We start from the raw sequence: 18,621 nt of genomic DNA, 5'->3' as shown, positions 1-18,621 counted from the left end.
ATATATTGAATAGTACTAGCCCCAGTACTGACCCTTGAGGCACTCCACCAGATACAGGCCTTCAACTGGACTCTGCCCCATGGGCCACAACTCTCTGGCTTCTTTCCTTCAGCCAGTTCACAGTGCACCTCACCACCTGATCATCCAGATCACAGTTCCTCAGTTTAGCAGCAGGTCCAGTCTGGGTTACTAAAAGCTCAGGTTGTCTGTCTGGCAGTTCTCAGACAGCATGGCTGTTGTAAGTGAGGCTTCTGAAGATGAAGCGCTTCAAATCTCTCCTGCTTGGGTTTGGTCGAGGTAAAAGCAGCAGGTCTGTTTGATCACAGCTGATATGTAACACAAAACAGTAAAGGAAAATGTTGTCCGTCTTTACCTTTTCAAAATATTAATAGATTGAAAGATTAATATTTTACTGCTGTAGTTAGGCCACAAGGTTTTATGAGTTAATAATTACGCTCTTGCTTGAAACACCCAGGAGTCTAGAGCAGAAATTACAGCTGTTTTGAGCTTTAATGTTTCAGATTTCTCATGCATATAATCACATTCGTTTCTCCTGGGCGATGCTGTATTTTGATTTATTGCCTCAATTAAGTAGGTGCCGTAGGACCAGAGGTGAACATCAGCTGATATTCCTACCGCCTCTGGTGTGCTTTAGAGTAAAAGAAAATATTACAAGAATACTGCTCTAAAACGATGCATCTGAGCTAGAAATAGCAGCTTAGAAATGACTCACACTCATAAATCAGTGGTTTGCTCAGAAACCCCTGGCGAAGGAGGTGCGGGATGTGAAGAGCTTTTAAATGCTGGGAACGATAAATGACAATTCCGACGAGTTTTTAATTGCAGCAAATTAAAAGGGCCGGGAAGGCAGCGGAAAAGCGCCGTTGTGGCCAGGCCGGGCGCTCCCGCCTCTGCCCCTTCCTCTCCCGTCCCGGGCCCGGCTCTGCCACACAACCGCGCACCTTGCGCGCTCGCCCCCGCTCCCCGAGACCCAGCGGCGGGGGCGGCCCGCGGGCGCCAGGCCCGAAGCCGCCGGGGAAGGCCGCAGCGCTGCTGTCCGCCTCCGCGGCAGCCGGCAGCCGCCGCCGTTACCTCAGCGCGGCCCGCCCGCGCCGCCATTGGCTGCCGCCGGGGGGGTGTGGGGAGGCGGCAGGCGGCGGCGCGCCGCGGGGAGGCGCGGAGTGGTGCCGGCCCGGCGCGCCCGCGTAGGCCTGCCCTGCCCGGCGCGGAGCCGGAAGCCGCGCCGATGAGCTGTGTGTGCCGCTTGCCTGCGCGCTTGGCGGCGGGTGTCGGGAGCCCCGCGCTGCGGCGAGGTAAGAGGACAGCGCGGAGCGGCGCGCTGCGGGGCCGGCCCGGCCGCAGCCGCAGCCCCTTGCCGGCTCCCCCGGCCCAGAAGGATGTGGGGACGGGGCGCTGTCGCCGCCGGCGCCTTGGCTGCGCTGGCCTTCGCTGCGGCCCTCTGGCTGCGGTGTGACGAAGGTATAAACATCTCCGCACCGGAGCTTGGCAGGGGGCGGGGTTTGCCTCTGAGGGGAGGCGGGGTGGGCGCCGAGCGGCGGCGGGCTTGCCCGCTGCTGAGGGGCCACGGGAGCCCGTGGGCAGGCGGCGGGGTTGGTCGGTGGGGGGGTGTTCGCCACGCGAGGAAAGGCAGCAGGGTGGGGGCCTCGGCCGGCGGCTCCGCTGCGGGGGCTTGGCCGGGGTGTGAGGGAGGCGGTGGCGGCCCCCGTGACGGGGAGGTGGGCCTGGCGCTCCCGCCGGAGAACGGTTTCTGAACAAAACCAAAGCGAAAAGGCAGCGGCCGGAGCGGCGTGTGGGCGGCAGCGGGGCCCGGGGGCGGCCCGACACAATGAGACCCACCCCCGCCTGCAGCGGGGACCGGCAGGGCCGCTCACCTGCCTTAGGAAGCGGTGTCCGGGGCGGGGGGGAAGCGTACACAGACCCGGCCACCGGCACCTTCGCAGGCGCTGCCTGACCCAGCGGGGACCGCCGGGAGGCGCCGTCTCTACCAGCCGCAGCGGGGGCTTTTGTGGCGGCCCCCGCGCCGCAGGCAGCGCTCGGTGCCGGTGTGCGCTAGTGCGGGCGTGCGGGAGCCCGGCTGCCCGCCCCGGGGCTGGGTGACACGGCGGCCCTGGGGAGGGGGCAGGGGTGGTGTTGCCCGTGCTGGCGCGGCACGGCACGGCACGGCACAGCGCGGCGGTGTGCCGGGGTGAGGTAGGGCACTGAGCGGGGCCGCGGGTTCTCGGCCGCCGTGCGCCGAGCTGCAGCGCCCTGTGTGTGCGTGGGACCGCGCTCCATTGCGGCGGGGAGGGAGGGCGGGAGCAGGGAAGGGGGGAGGTGCGCTGTGATGAGCAGGGCCTCCAAGTCCAGTCAGCGCCGTCGTCCTGCCGCTCCCGGAGGAGCTCCAGGCGGGGGAGCGGCCGCCGTGGCCGCGCACGAATGATTGCCGGAGCTGGGCAGCGGGGTGGCGGCGTGTCCTGCCCCGGGGGAGGGAGCCGCGGTTCCGCGCCGGCATCCCCGTTGTTTATTTTTTATTTATCATCCTTTTTCTGAGAAGGTCGAGCCGTTGGGGGGGGAAGGTGTTTTGTTCTTTTTTTTTTTTTTTTTTTTTTTTTTTAGTGTTTTTATTTTTTTGCACTCCCCTCCTTTTTGCAGGTGCTCGCAGCACAAGGCGGCGCCTGGAAAGTTTTGTGTGCGTGCGAGCGGCAGCGGCCCGGGCTGGGATGCGGGGCCCGGGGCCAGGCTGCCCTCCGCTTCTCGCCGCACCGCGGCTGCCGCGGCCGGGGCTGGCGTAGGCGCCCCCTGGGAGAGCCAAGTGCGGGCATTAAACCCCCCTCCCTCCTCCCCGCGCCCTCCTCCGCCCCCCTCCGTCCCTCCCTCCCTCCCTCGCTCTCCCCCTCCCTCCCTCTCCCTCCCCGGTGCGCGGCCATTGCAGTGACCCCGGCCGGCCAAGGATGATCACGAACACGCGGGGCTTCCTGTGGTCGGACCTGGAGACGCGGGCGTTGCTGGAGATCTGGGGCGAGGCGGACGTGCAGTCGGCGCTGGACGGCAACTTTCGGAACAGCCATGTGTACCGGGACGTGGCCTGCCGCCTGGCCGAGCTGGGCTTCGAGCGCACCCCCGAGCAGTGCCGCATCCGCATCAAGGGCCTCAAGCGCCAATACTACCAGGCCCGGGACGGGCTGAAGAAGAACGGGCACGCCCGCAAGATATGCAAGTACTACGACGAGATGGACCGGATCCTCAGCTGCCGGGGAGGGCCCGACGGCGCCCCCGAGCCGCTGGCCCCGCCGCCCGACGGCTCCCAGCCGGCGGGGCCGCTGGCCGGGCCGCCCACGCCGGGCACGCCGCACAACAGCCGGGAGGTGGACGCCGAGCTGGACGAGGACGCCGAGCTGGAGTCCCCCCGCGACAACTTCACCGAGGACTCCGGGGAGTGCTCCTCCTACGCCGACCACCCCATCAAGGTGGAGTGCTCCTCCTTCGCCATCCCCGTGCCGCCGGGTGACGGTGAGTAGCCTGCGGGTTCCCGGTGCCCGGTGTCTTCCCCTCGCCCCGCGGGCAGCGCGGCAACCCCGGGCTCTCGCAGCCCAGCTGCCGGTGCTTCTTTCCAGCTAGCGTGCTTCTAGTGTCTTCTGTCTTACCCAGCTCTCTCCCGCCTCGTCCTCTGGGCTCTGAAATCCGCCCCTGTCCCCCACCCCGCCCTGCACCTTGCTCGTCCCTGAGAGCTTTTACCTACCGCTAACGCCGCCTGGAAGGGCAGCGGGCTGCTCAGAGGTGGGAAATGCTGTAAACCGGGTAGGAGGAGATGCTGGGGGACGGAGACCATAGTGAGTTTTACCGGTGTTTATCAATGGGAAGCCAAGGGGAAAAAGCACAGAGACAAAGTGTCAGGTAGCGCCATACAAGAAAACAGGCGTCCTTGTCGCTGGAGGATTTTCCTGTTCGCTACAGACTGCGTGCAGTTTTGTTTATCGGTATTAAAACGATGATGATGATAATACCTGAAAAATCTGCTTATTGTTGCAGATGGGTCAGAGTACTGGGGGAGATGTTTTACATAATTAATTGCTTGAGGTGTTTCAGGAACACTGCTGCTAACTTTAGTGGGCTTGCGAACAGAAACAGCCCCTTGATAAAGCCTGTCCTTTCCTTGCTCGTTCTTAACACTCAGCTCTGTATTTGTGTTGTGGAGGTTTGGGCTGGGGGGCGGGGGGCAGTGTTATTTGTTTGTTTTAAATCGAGATTAGTGCCGTGGTTTTAATACAAACATGAACCTGTCTTCAGAAGTTGACATCACTGAGGAATCAGCCAATTGGTTGACATTTAACCAGCCTTCTTTTTACACATAAACCTCATCAAAGAGTTGTTTACACTAATGTTCTTTTGAAATGCAAATCCAGAATGCCAACAGACTGAAACTCAATTTAGATTAATGTAATTACCTGCAATACACAAATGAGGCTATACTATTTAATAGCCTTCACTTAAACCTTTTAAAAGAACAAAAAGACTTCTGTTGTTGAAGTTTAGTACTACAACAATTAAAAGATGCCTCTATATGATTCTCCTGTTACCTTTATACCTTTGTAGAAGCTTGTGCTGTTGCTTTGGTACTCTGAAATAAAAATATCTGAAATAATTACAGTTCACATTGAAAAAGTGTAACAGCTTTGTGATGCATTAGGTGCGCATCTCATAGGGAGATTTTTTTGCTGCTTTCTTCTTAGAAAATTGTTTTTCTTCAGAAAAGTAATTGTCTGTCTTCTTCTTTTTAGGCTTTAAAGAAATCAATGCTCCAACTATTACCCCACCTCTCAGTCAGCCCAAAAGATCAAAAAAACGCCACGCAAATTTAACATTGGATAAAATGATGGAAAAATTTCTGCAGCAGAGTGTGGATACAGAAGAAAAATTTTACAGATATGAAGAGCAGAGGCTCAAAATTGAGGACAAGCGTCGGGAAGCTGAGCATGCTCGAGAGCTCCAGATGTTACAGATGTTGGGACAGATGTTGGCAGGAATTTCTTCTACCGTGTCACAAAGGTCACAATCTATACCAGCAAGTCCACCTCAGAGGGCGAACCATCGTTCATATGGGGATAACTTTAATTATAATGCTATGACAGCAGCACTTTCTCCACCGATAGGTACTTCCTTATATAGCATAAATAAAACCTATCTTTTTAAACTTCTGTGTGAAAGCACTGGTAGTAAGTAGCTTTTGAAAATAAAAGCTAATTGGAATTATTTAATATTGTGGTGAAGGTGTTTGTTTGATGTAAAATGAAGTTAAAACATCATTCGTACCATTGCACCTGCTTATTTAATACAGATGCATTACTTATAGGAAATTTTAATGAGCGAAATCACACCTTTTGGACCACATAAACATTGGGGACTTCTTTGCACATTCATGTCTCTGTAAAGTGAAGTTAGGAGAAGTTTTATATGTAAAAGGCAAGTAGCACATTTGCTGAAAGCCATCTGGAAACATTAGGTACCTTGTAGCGGAAATTCTGCTGCTGTTGAAGTTAACAGGCCTAACCCTGTATATGAAGTTAAGGCTGTGCGTGTGTTTTTCCAGGGTTGGGAAAAGAGTGGAGTTTTGCCTGCACTGAAGTAAGTCGAAATCCAGCTTCTTTAAAATAAATTTATTTAAACTGAAATTGTGAATCTTTTAAATACCATGTTGTAATAGATGTAATAGCATATATTTTTCTTACACATCAGTTCCTTTATAAATTCTTTGGTTGTCTGAATTTATTTTAAAGAAAAAGGCAAAGCAGTAACTCTAGAATGGGTATTTATCCACAGACTTTTCTTTCTGTACCTTATGTGTGGGCCAGAAGCTGATAATCGGATATTAGCATTCATTAACAGACTTCTCGGGATCTGTGGCTCCGTGTCATTTATCTTTATCACGGTCTCTTTGTACGTGGAGGGTAGAGTGCACGGGCAGGAGGAAAACAGGGATACTTTGTCAGTGCTGAAACTGGAGTCAGCTTGGGGCTCGGTGGTTGTAGTCTGCGGCATGGAAACGAAACAGGTCTTGTTCTGGTTTAATTCCAGATTTCATACGGCTTGGAAGAAAAAAAGCATGGTTTGGAAAAACAAAAACAAAACACCAAAACCCACACCAAAAAAACCCACCCAGCCTCACTGTTGAATAGCAGTCCGGCATGCCAGATCCTAAAGGGCATTCTATGATTCCTGAGAGGATCCTGGAGCCTTTTCAGTTCTATGTTGGGTTTTCCTGTAAAATGCACAGGGGTTGGGATGGTCGGACCCGTTGAGGGTTTAGGCTGGCTGACTTGGTTCTGTTTCTTCTTGACTGGATAGTTGATCGGTAGCATTCCTTGATGGCAGCAGACTTTTGTAGATAAATTAAGGTATGCATATGGATTCTGTGTTTTAAATGTTTTTACTTTAAAAGGAAACCTGAAGTGCTTTAGAAAACCCCTTAGGAAATCATTTGAGGTTCTAGGCTCGGGTGATGATACCTACAGGGCTTTACTGTTACTTCTGAAAGGTTTTTAATGGAAAGAGTTTCGTTACCTTTAGAGACTTGAAACCAGAGTTCAGTTTGTATTGCTGGACTTCATCATATAGGTGTATAATCATACTAGACTGTGCAAAAATGCATTATGTATTTAACTGTAGCCAGAGCAACTCATGATTCTAATCTTTTAATTGGTGAAGGTGTAACAAAGCATATATAAAAAGATGCTAAAGTAACGCTTCAGGCAGCACATCTTTTAAGGAGTTAAGATTTCAGTTGTTTATGGCTAAAAATACCCCAGTGTTTCTGTAGGTAAGTGGGACTCTATGAAGAATTGCTTTTTGCATAATTCTCTGTTTTCTCTCCATGTATTATGCAGTCACTTTATATTTACATACAAACAAAAAACAGCAACAAAGAAACAGAGGACCTTCTTAATAACATTGCACTTTGAGGGTTACAAGCTGTATGATAAGTGTATTTCTTGTGTAGCTGAAAACCAGTGAGTGTATGAAGTGTGATTTAAAGAAAATAATCTGCCCTATTTCCAGAGGAGATGAGTGTGTTGTTCTCCTCTGGGTCACTGCAGTGCTATTTTGGCCATAATCCAAAGCAGGGTATTTTTTCCTTTTACTTTTTTTGTTTGATTGTTTTTGTATCTCAGTAGGAATGGGATGCCTGTATTATAGAAGGATTTTAAAGGCAAAAGGCCAGGAGTGTTTATCAGTATTGAACACTAAAGTGTTTTATTATTGGAGATTAGTGTCTGGTTTAGCTTTAGGTTCTGTGGGAGACAGAGAAAAAGATGCTTTCTGCTGATAATGCAGACATGTGGAATTTTAAATTTTTTTTTGTTTTATTACATTTTTTCCACCATTATGTCCAAAATTTCTGGAACAGGTTTTCCTTTTTTTTTTTTTTTTTTTTTTTTATTTCTTCCTTCCCTGTTCTCTTTTAGATTTTGAAATTGGGGGGTGAGATTACTAAGTTTTATACAGCTGAAAATAAAGAGTATTATGGGAGTTATTTTTCACATAATTATGTGTTACCATATAGCAGTTCCTTGAAAGCTTTTTAGAAGATCTGTAAGGAAGAAAGTAAGCATAGCTACGGTCTAGGAGACTAATACTCATGTTCAAATAAGCCACCTTTCTGAACAGAATTGTACAGTTAATGAGGAGTGTTCTTGAAAAATAAGAACTCGGTCTTCTAGTGTATTTACTACAATTTATAGTTAGCACATCGTTGATAGAAATACTGATCTTCAAAATTTGTCCCTTGTTAGGTAAATGGTATCATTCTCTTCAGTCGTACTTGCTGAAATACTTTTTTTTTCTAAATTTGTATGGTCTTGGAACAGTAATTTGAATATGTAGCCTTCTGAGTGCGAAGTTGTTTTAATATGTACTTTGACATGTAGCTTTGCAACAGAGATCTTTACTTGTATTATAGCTAAAAATTATCTTTGTGTGATATTTGTGATGTTTGCATCTAGTGTGTTGGAGTATAGTTTTGCAGAAAGACTTTCATTATGCTTTGTAACGACCTCCCAAAATAAAAAAGCAGAGAGATAGGCCCTGATTCTGCCGAGAGGTGGGAGTCTTTAAAGGGAAGCAAAAAATAAGGTAGGGGATACGCTTAAAATGTGGTTTCAGTTACTCCGTGCTCGCTCTGTGTCTATATGTGTTTCTTCCTTACTAAGTCTACCTATTTCAGTTGAGCTTAATTATGGAAGTGATTTCAGGCTGAACTAAGAAGATATTTCTAGTTAGAAAATGTTCATATAACTATTCTGGGCTGTTGTTTCTTTCTGTACCTGAGCCCTAAATAAGGACTGTGAGCAGTCAGTGGGAATATTCTCTGCATCAGACCCTACATTCAGTTTTAAAAAGATCACCTTCCCTAGTTACTCACTGTTTTAAAGGCCTCGAAGTGACATAGCATTTGTTTTTTGGGAGTACGCCACTTTGTATATCTTTGAGTGATTCTCTTAGTATGAGTGCTTAAAAGAAATGCTCATGGTAATTTAAGAAAGAACATACTTTAAAGTAATACTTATTTTCTTCTTTTCAGTTATAGAGAGATCGTTTTCACTGCACAGAACACACTCTCTAAAGGATATGGAGAATATTTTTCAACTGGTGCGCAATGTTATCCCTCCTCTAACGGGAAAAAAGCATAAAGGTCAAGACGGACGTATAGGCATTGTTGGAGGATGTCAAGAGTAAGTTAAACAGAAATTTGATTTTTGTTTCTGAGAGAGTTTGAGAATAGCATAAGTACTTGTAGAAGCTATTCAAACTCACATTTAAAACATGACTGTTTTCCAGAGGGCTTTACTAGTCCATCATCATGACCATGCACGCTTAGGAAAGAAATTGCTTCCCTGCAGTTGTGTTGCGAAATTTTGGTAGTGAATGTGGTTGAAACTTAGAATGCTGTATGTGTCTGTGTCTACCGTCTCTGTCTTTTTTGACCACAAAACTCACTCTGCTTTCAGCATTATTCTTTTCCAATTGCATTATGAAGTTATAGAATAAATAGAATAGAGTAAGACAGTGGTACATCTGATATTTTTTTTAAAATATATTTTGGTGTCTTGGGACCTGGGTCTCTTAAATCAGGAATAGAATATTTTCTTACTGCACACTTTTTTTTTTGATAAATGATAGTGTCTACTAGATTCTGTCAATACCAGGTGTTATGTTTGGAATAATAGAAATAGCATGTTTCAGGGTAAAAAGAGATACAGTGTAAATCAGTTAAATGCTTTACTGGCCTAGAAATTAAACGGACTCTGTTCTTTCTTGGCCACATTCAGTAATCTGCACAATACCTTGAATGAGCCACTATACCTTTCTGTTTTTCATTTTTCCCTTTTGAAATAGAGGTGGCATCTTTCTCCTGTGAAAGAGATCTGCTGTTGGAGATCTGCCATTAACAAACATTCTGTAAAGGGCAAAAAGGTGCTGTCTTACAGAGGGGCTGAGTAGTCAGGAGATAGTTTTCCTGTTGGACTTAGGTTCTCACTTCTTCACAGAAGTAGGCACCTCTGAAGGGTGATTCTGGCCATATCTGTCTCTCCAGTCATCATAAAGAGAATTTAGGGCAACTGGAACTGCAGTTTAGGCACTTCAGCTAAGCATATAAAACCAGATACGATTGGTCCTGGTCACAGATCCCAGATGTGGCTCACAGACAGTACTTGACTCTTTGTTTTGTCTCTAAACTTTTAAGTTGGTTGTCTGAGAAGAGTTTGCTTTTTTATGGTAGGATTTTTATAGTTCCTATGAAAGAATCAGATGGCTCAGGTGAAATCCTGTGTCTTTGAAATCAAAGCAAGAGTTAAGATTGGCTTTGGTATAGCAAGATTTTATCTGTCTTTTAGGGTAAACAGAAGAGAAAGCTTTTTTAAAAAAAATTGCTTTTGAATTTGGTATTTCATTATGGCAGTCTGATTTCCAGATTATCTACGCTCATGACTGTGTTTCCTAATCTAAATTGTATTCCCTTCTAGATACACTGGAGCACCGTATTTTGCTGCAATTACAGCTCTCAAAGTGGTATGTGTTCTTCTTTATCAATCCAAAATGAACTTTTCATCATTTATATTGGCCAAGTGCCATTTTTTTAAAAGCATTTGTTCTGTGCTGCACATGAAATTCGAGTTCTAAAAGGTCTTGTATTTAACAGAGAAAACCCTTAGTCCTGGATTTGTGTAAATACTTTGTAAATATATGTCATTTGCTATGTTTTCTGTGAATATTTTCTCTATATAAGGTAATGTTAGATATGTCAAAAAATAGAAAATTTCAGGGAGAGAACAGTTTATCAGAGAGTAAGATAGGAATTTTCAAAACTTTATAGAACAATAGAAGAACTTCAGATTAATGTTTACATTTATGCTTTCAGTGCTACAGTCATACTTACATAGTATATATACTTTTCAGTACTCTCTATATAGCGTGTTAGTACTTTCAGTTCGTCGTGTATGTTTTTGGGTTGGTTTTTTTTTTTTTTTTGAAGATTTGTTTCAATAAGTAGGTAACCAACCCAGGTATTCCGGCCACCCCTGCAGGATGCAGTCCTTTAAGGATTTAAAACTGAAATATATTATTTAGTGATCTTATATAAGATGCTAAGGCCACTCCGCTTTCTGTTCACTGTGTGCAAATACAGTAGCATACTAGGAGGTCTTCTATTGAAGTAACTTGGTCTCAGATCATTACATCTGCACATAAAGAGTTGTAGGATCAAATCTCTGCATTGCTTAGTAGATTGAAATGTTAAATGTGTAGTAGGAAAGCAGAGGAGACACTTTCTTAACCTTGGGAAATTTCAATATACAAGGCAGTTACAAGGTCAGGCTTTCTGGTCGCCGCTTACATAATTTTTATATGTATGCCTGATATTTTGAGTTGATACCATAAGCCTGAGGCTAAACTTCTCAGCTTTAATCTTTATTTAACTTAACTTGCTGAAATTGTGTCAGCTTTTATCTGATATGGATTTGGACCATTGAGTGAAAACGGTAGGATTGGAAATGACTAGATTGCCATAGCCACATTTTACAAGTATATTACCGTGTTATTTTTCCTCTCTAATGTAGCTTGTCTCTTGTTCAGCTGTGTTCTTTTGCCTTTCTTATTTTACGTGTGACATTTTAATCTTTGTTCATCTGCAAAAGAGAAACACTTCTCAAGTGAATAAAGATTCAAGATGCGTTTTCAGTCATCCTATTGGTGAGAAACAGGGAAAAAATATATAGGAAATCAGAGACGAAAAAATTTCTCCAAAAACATTGTATGGTAGTCTAAGCCAAAATGGAAAAAGTAATGAAGTTTGTTTTGGGTACTGAGAAGTAAGAATTCAGTTGAATTATTCACTGAGTAAACTTTGGAGTAAAAATTCAATAATTCTGTTTGCAAATTTTCTTTTTTAGGGTGCAGATTTATCCCATGTGTTTTGTACCAAAGATGCAGCAACAGTAATCAAATCATATAGTCCAGAGCTGATTGTTCATCCAGTTCTGTAAGTGACTTTATCTTTTGTTTAAATGAGCAAGTTGGGATTACTAGTTTGAACATTTCAGTCTGACAGTTGATTAGTTTGTGTTATTTCTTTTCTGAGTTACAGGATGGGTGAGCTGGAGATTACAAAAACCCCTGGGTTTATACTTTCATTACAAACAGTTAGATGTTTAATATAGAAGAATTTTTTAAAAAACTAAGATCTTCCTTTCCACTACTTGCTGACATGTGTTCTGTGATTGTAATGCATTTAACTTTGAACAGCAAAATCCAGAACTAAAAATCACAAGTCAGCATTTTAGAATCTGCATTTGAAAGGCAAATAGAGTATGTTCTCTTGCTTCTTTAGTCCTGATAGTATTTTACAGTACTGTGGGTTTTTTCTCTCACTACTGTGTATATAGTAATTTGCACAAAATTGCTGGGCAAGAGAGATGCTGATTCTCATTTTTCTTCATAAATATGTTGCATTGGATACACACCTACTCCTGGGAATAAATGGAGGTTCTAAAATGATCTGAAATACAGGGGTTTTTAACAAGAACATAAAAAGTTTAATGAGCAACTGTCCTAATTGGGCAGATCTGTGTGTTCTTTCCTGAATTTGTATTCTGAAATATGTTTCTGATTGATCAGCTTTTATAGGATAAATTGTTTCAATTAGGTGTTGTGACCGTTTACAATTAGCACTGCAAATGGGAATTAAGATGTGTGCCTTAGGTATGTGTCCCTGAGTTTGGCTTGCACCAGTGCATGTCAAAGTCTGTTGGTGTGCATAGCAAAACTGTGATTAAGCTAGAAAAAGCATAGTTTAAAGTGGTGTTTGTCAGATATTGCTGTCAGGACAGATTTATGACAGTAGAAATATTTCTGTGTCTGAGAAGAATATGATCTCCCTTATTGGGATGCCTATAGTTGGAAGCCGTAAGTTTGTTACATTCTAAAGGTGGGTTTCATAGCTGTTGATGCAGAGAGCGGTGCTTAGAAAGAAGTCTTAAACAGGCAGATATCAAGGGTTGTGTTTTGTTGTTTTGGTTTTGGTTTGGTGGGTTTTGTTTACTTTTTCCTCTTCCTCTCCGCCCCCCCCCCCCCCCCCCCGCAAAGATAGAAACCCATGAGTTTGTGGATTTTAGGCAGGGTAAAAATGATATTTGAAAGTAAGGGGAGGATACAAGGATAGGGTTTTTACCAGTTTTTTACCAGTTCATCTGCATTAGCTTCCAAAATCCAGAAGGGATGTCTTCACTTGATGTTTTGTCTGACATTGTATGATAACAAATCAGATGGAGAATCTTAATGGCAGTATGAGCTTGTAACTTAGGTTGTCTTGATGGATGACACTCGGGATACAGCATATCGGTGTCTTGTGTGGGAAGGAGTTGACCTTGCCTTAGGAGAAGCATGTTTTCATATGCTCGGTGTTCCTGATGTCTGTGGTAATAGAAGAGGTTAATAGGAGAAAAGAAGCAGCACAGAGAAAAGGGAGGTGACAATGTGTAAACAGTGACATTTCTGTTCGTGGAGGTCCAGATTTTGCCTACTAAATAAGGGTATTTTTTTATACACAGATTCTCAGTGTCTTCTGTTGAATTCAGATCGTAATGAAAACTCTGATCTTTCTATTTGCAAAGAGAACTTTTAAGCTTCAGCTCTATCTATGAATTCTTCCAGATGTACAAAGTACAGTGAATCTAGAAATTTTCATATCCATATAGCTTTAAGTCTGAAATGTAGTGTTTAATACTTTTATTACAACTCTGATTAATTTCGCCCAGACAGCTGGCTAATTGCATAGAGGGATGGATCTGTAAATATTGTTTATATGACATTCAAAATGAAAAAAATGCAAATATCAGAATGTTCAGATTTTGTTTGTTAAATTTTCTCATACATATTTTTATCTCTTCTGCTTCATTTGAGGAAAAGAGAAAAGAGTCTTTTCTGGTTAGAAAGGAAAAAATCTTGACTGACTCTGTTGAGCCCAGGTTTTATTCAAATTTACACAAACAGCCTATTTTTCTCATGAGGTCCTTTGTCTTCAGTGTCACACTTCTCGTATGATCTTTTATACGTTGTGGAGCCGTTTGAGTTCTGCAGGCACGGCCAGCCGCTCTTGATTCAGAGCCTGATCTCTTAAACAGTCTTTGTACTTTCTCCCGGGCTGCACTTCACGCATGGAAGAACCTCCGGGTAAAACCCACCGAGCAGCTACGTCATTGTTTTCTTTTGTGTCTCTCCTTAAAACTTTGCTTTGTTATGATTTCTCCATGACCCTTCCTAGTAACTAGGTAGCCGTTGTACTACTCTCTTCTTATGCTAATCATAATTATGGCCCCGTATTACTCCTCAATTCGCTGTTTGAATGGCTTGGCATTTTGCCAGGGTTCAGCTGCCATTTTGTACTGCCAGGAGTCTGACATTTTATCATCTCCTCTGCAACTTGGCTGCCACCACCTTTCCCTACGGCCTTCACCTTGCAGGGAGTCACCTCCAGGGAAGAACATGCTCTTTTTTTTGCTGCTGCCCCCTGAATGCGAGGGCTCTTCTGGCTCCTTAGAGCTGCTGTCGTGGCTCTTTGATGGCACGACTAGCGAGGTATGTGAGGGCTGGAAGTTGCACTGTTGCATTTCAGGTCCTCGGCAAATGTCTGTCACTTCAAGGATGCAGGGTATGTTATGTGAGAAAGATTGAGTAGGATTGTGGAAGGAGGGTTATGAAAAGGAGCATCCATCTTGCAGCACGGCTAGGGCAGTTCCGTGTGCTCCCAGCTGCAGACCATCCTGGGATTCCTTTTGGTGTGACAGCCTGTGCTGGCAACACCCGTAATGCAAGTTTCTCTCTGTTTTTTGGTTTGTGACTTAATTCCCTATTACTGGGGATGAAGGTGAAAGAGCTGGGACTGCCTGGGATCTGGAAAGATGAACTTTAACACCTGACTCTGTGTGTCCTCGCCACCCGAGCTGACCATCAATAGCTGGGGGTCTAGGGGCCATGAATAGTCAATATGACCAGTAATAGATTTTCCTTTTTATTTAGAGGTTCTGTCAAATGCATTATGGTCCCTTCCGTGATAACTTGGTATTAATGAAAGTATATAATTAAAACCTGAGCAACTAACCAGTTCAGTATTTTTACTCTCTGACTTTCTGCTGTCCTGTGGAGAAGTGAGGGGTGTGTATTGTGGAAGTTGGCATCTTTTGAACAGCGGAGTATACTGAGTCTTGGTCACAACTGCCTTGCCTTTGTTACCATTACCCCTGGTTTGCATTGCATTTTTATGTTTTCTCAGCTAACGTGCTCCTGCTGTAAACTCTGTACAAATACAGACAAGATAAAACTTAGCTTTTGCATTTTGTTAAGTTTTATTGCAGGCATTTTCTGTGTGGGTATCTGCTGTAAATGTGTAAGTACTTTCTTGCATTAGTGTTGGGAACTTTCTAGAGAATAGTTTTCAGGGACTTTTTTTATATTCCCTGTGTCAATTCACAGGCTCAGGTCAGGTTGAATAGACTCCCTGGATATCTATGTTGGGTTAGCTTATCCTGTCTTGATAGGCAAGTGATCACAGAGTTAAATGAACTATATAAACCCAGCTAGTTATGTTTTAAAAGAAAAGATAATAGATCTATTGTGTTAGATTTCCCTCCTGCAAGGAGTTTTTTATAATGTTACAGAGTTTCTCTGTAGGATCGAGATACTACTGAGTAGCCCACTTGTAACCTGGTTGTCAGACAATTTGTAGTCAACAGTCCATAATACACCTTGATCTCCAGAGTTTTATCAGAGAAGTAGAATGAGATGTCATGTCATTAATTTATTGTGGTCCTGAAGAAGGCAGGTAATTTTTCCATTATCTCCAGAAACATCACCCTTGAACTGTTAATAGGTGTGGATTTAGAATTAATACCTTCGTCTGAGCTGGTTTTATCTATGGATCTGTATGGACTAGGAAAGACTTCCAGAATTACCAAGAATTTTAGAGTTAATTGCGGAGTTCTAGTTTTGGTTTGGATTTGTAAAGAGATTATTTTTTCTAGTTTGAAATAAAAATAATTTGTGAGAAAACTGATGAATCTGGCCTGTATGTTGAGGCCAGTTACCATCAAAGAAGCAGCTTAGCTTAGATCAGGGTTGCTAGAACATATTTTACCTACTTTTATTGGATTTTGTTTAATAATTTTTTCAAATCATCAATACGTAGAGTGAATCATGGATAGTGAGCTCTTCATAAGTTACTTGAGCACTTCTAACCAGTGCCAAGTCTCTTAAAAAAAGCACAGGAACATTTAAGATGTTTGGCCCTTTAATTCATTATGTGGAGATGAAATTCAAAACTGTTGGTCCTTTGTGGGAGGAAGCTCATACCTTTTAGTTGTGTTAGCTAAGGACACTTCTTAAAAGCTTTTTCTGTGTAACCTGGGCCTAACCTCTCTTTTCAATGAGAGAAGTTAAGGAGAAAGCACAGATTGCTCCGATTACCAACAAGATGCCTCCTAAGTGACTTGACTGTTGGATCCCTATGAGACCTGCAGAAAAGCTGAAGGCATAAACTTTGATTTTTTTTTTTTTTTCTCCCAAACCTAATGTAGACAGCAGACTAGATAGGAATCACATGAGAAAGTTTTTGTTGGCCTTTTTGTTTGTTTGGTGTTGTTTCTGTTTGGGGATTTTTGTTTGTTTTTGTTTTGTTTGGTCGGTTTGTTTTTTATCTTCTTCCTAAGTACTTAGGGGGACATAAAGGTCAGTTTGTATGTGCTGACTCAGAAGTATACTTAACCTGTTTCTAATCCTGTTGTGCAGTGCCATGGACAAAACTTGTTTATCGACCTGTTTCCTGTGTCAAGCTTTCTCAGCAAAAAGCTGCTGCTGCTTTGCTGTATGCTGCAGAGTGAATAGAAGACGAGAGGTGTATTCATCTCATACTCCCTTCCTCTCTTTTGTTGCAAAGGCCTTTATCCCAGGTGGTGCTGACAGAGGTTTTGCCACCTCCTCAAAGTGTGTGAAGCAGCCAAAGATTCTTAGCATCACCGTGGGGAGTGCTGGTGTTCTTGCTGCTTTCTGATAGGTGAGAGGGAGATATAGGAGCGTTGTACTCCGGTTAGATCCTGGCCAAATTCATCTTTCTGAACACTTGCCATACTGTTGTGATTTGACACCAGGATTAGATTTCTTTGGTACTTAACCTTTCTTGAGTTTGAGTGAATGCAGGCATGCCTGGGATTTGCTTTTGCATTTTTTTTAAATTATTATTTGAAGGTTTTAGGGTCTCATGCTTGTTTTTTTTTTTTTTTTTTCCAGCTGATAATCAGCAAAGCAGATATTTAGACTGAGACTTGTTCTGTCTTCTCACGTGTCCACAGCTGATTTGAAGTACTCTAGTGTGCTGAGTATTGATTCAGCTATCATCTGTGCCTTCAGATTTGAATGTAAACTAGAGGGGGATACCGATGTGATAAAAGCTTGTCACTTAATTTATTGGTTTTCACATTTTAAAAAAAAGTGCATTAGTTTTTCTAGGTATATTTTAAGTCTGTTTCATTCTGAAGGAAATTACATTGTCAGCTTCATCCTTTCACTTTTAAAGTCACAGGTTTTGCTTGACTGCAGTCCATTTGGAAGAATATTTGACAGATTCTACTAATCAAGTCAGTATTAATAGGTCATGACCTTTGAAAACAGAGGTCAAGACATTTGGTTGTCATTATACTTGGGGACAACGTCTCTCATATCACACATTGGTAATGTGATTGAGATCAAAACATTCAACTGCTTTAAGTATTTGAATATATCTAAATGCAGGTTGTAAAACTATTGCGTTGATACCTGTGGTACCTTTGCAAGGCTAGATAAGGTGTTGTTGTGCCTGTGTGAGAAATCTCTGAAAATAGTCAAGGAATAGCTTCGCCTTTGGGGCTCTTTGTCACAGGGTGTGAGAGGCTCTGCTCTGCCTAAGAGAAATGACCCTGTTTGTATAATGCGTATTAAAGAGGTTTTTGTTGGCTCTGATGTCTACAGCATGTTGACAATCCAATTCCTAATGAAAAAGAAGATCTGATATCTCAATGAGAGTCTGGTGTCCAAGTAGCAGCTGCGGAAAACATTTTGAGTTTTTGTCATTGTTGTAATGATATAAAAACCACAACATGGTAAATACAGCGGTTTTTTTGTAAATGTGTACCTCAAAAGTCATTCACCGTCTGGATGCCTTGAAGGTAGAATATGGAGCAAGTAAAGACTGTGATATCTGCGTATGAAGAGCAGCCTCGTGCTGTGAACTTGTGACACCAGCGCTTCTCCTGGATGATGGGCTGCTGTTCTTACTGCTGTGTTGTTAATATTCAGATGAGGCCTACCATGTTCGCTTCTGGTGTCTAAATTAACTTATTCAATAGCTGAAAAGGACCTTTTGATTTGCATAGTATTCAATCCTCCTCTCATTAGGGTCTTTGTTTTTCTTTCGTTTTCTTCCCTGTAATTTAATCAGATTGTAGCAGGCAAATAGGCATTGTCTACCCAGCATTTGCAGATTATACACTACTGAAATATCTTTCAACAGCCGGGTAGGAGAAAATGACCATTTTGTCTTCAAAACTATTTTGTGGGCATTTTAATATACTAACCTGAATTTACTAAGTGTGTCTCTTTGTGGTCTCTAATTGCATCCAGCCAACTTCATGCCACTGTGGTGTCACTGATATTTGCTCTGCCTGCTTGAGGTGCTTGGTGAGACCTGTGGGCTATTAATGGGATCACTGATCTTTTCTAGAATAAGTTATTTCCAGTTCTGTTCATGGGGCTGAAAGAGGCTGCCTCAGGCTTCTGGAAATTTGGAGCTAATTTACAAGAATGATGACTTAAGCATTAACAAATATAGCTACTCTTTATAGTTTTAATTTTATGCTCAAATATTTTTTGAACTTTTTCATTTTTCATTTAATTCTTTTGACCTAACCTTTCCAGAATAATCTCTTTCTCTATCCTATTTACCCAGTTTCCAATAATGGCCTCACCCAAGGTTTACCACAATAGTTAATAATTAGCTTTCTGAGATAACTGCTTAAATTCTAGAGCTACACATTATGTCCTGTC

At 43.4% G+C, this 18,621-nt stretch overlaps 1 protein-coding gene across 6 annotated transcripts in view; it reads left to right on the top strand.

Moving 5' to 3' along the window:
- The first annotated feature begins 1,210 nt into the window (after nucleotides 1–1,210).
- Nucleotides 1,211–18,621, top strand: part of NAXD (NAD(P)HX dehydratase) — a 52,901-nt gene continuing 35,490 nt past the window's right edge. The window contains exons 1-6 of one of the 6 annotated variants that reach the window (XM_080356441.1): nucleotides 1,211–1,313; nucleotides 2,653–3,510; nucleotides 4,779–5,150; nucleotides 8,576–8,726; nucleotides 10,020–10,065; nucleotides 11,445–11,533. In XM_080356441.1, the coding sequence (XP_080212567.1) occupies nucleotides 2,952–3,510; nucleotides 4,779–5,150; nucleotides 8,576–8,726; nucleotides 10,020–10,065; nucleotides 11,445–11,533 (1,217 nt within the window). In that variant the 5' untranslated portion in view covers nucleotides 1,211–1,313; nucleotides 2,653–2,951. The other 5 variants (XM_080356440.1, XM_080356442.1, XM_080356443.1 and 2 more) reach the window with 5 other exon arrangements.

The sequence above is a fragment of the Nesoenas mayeri genome (genome assembly GCF_963082525.1).
Source record: "Nesoenas mayeri genome assembly, chromosome: 1".
NCBI classification, from domain to species: Eukaryota; Metazoa; Chordata; class Aves; order Columbiformes; family Columbidae; genus Nesoenas; species Nesoenas mayeri.
Note: the sequence above shows the minus strand (reverse complement) of the source record. Positions and strands in the feature narration are given on the sequence as shown.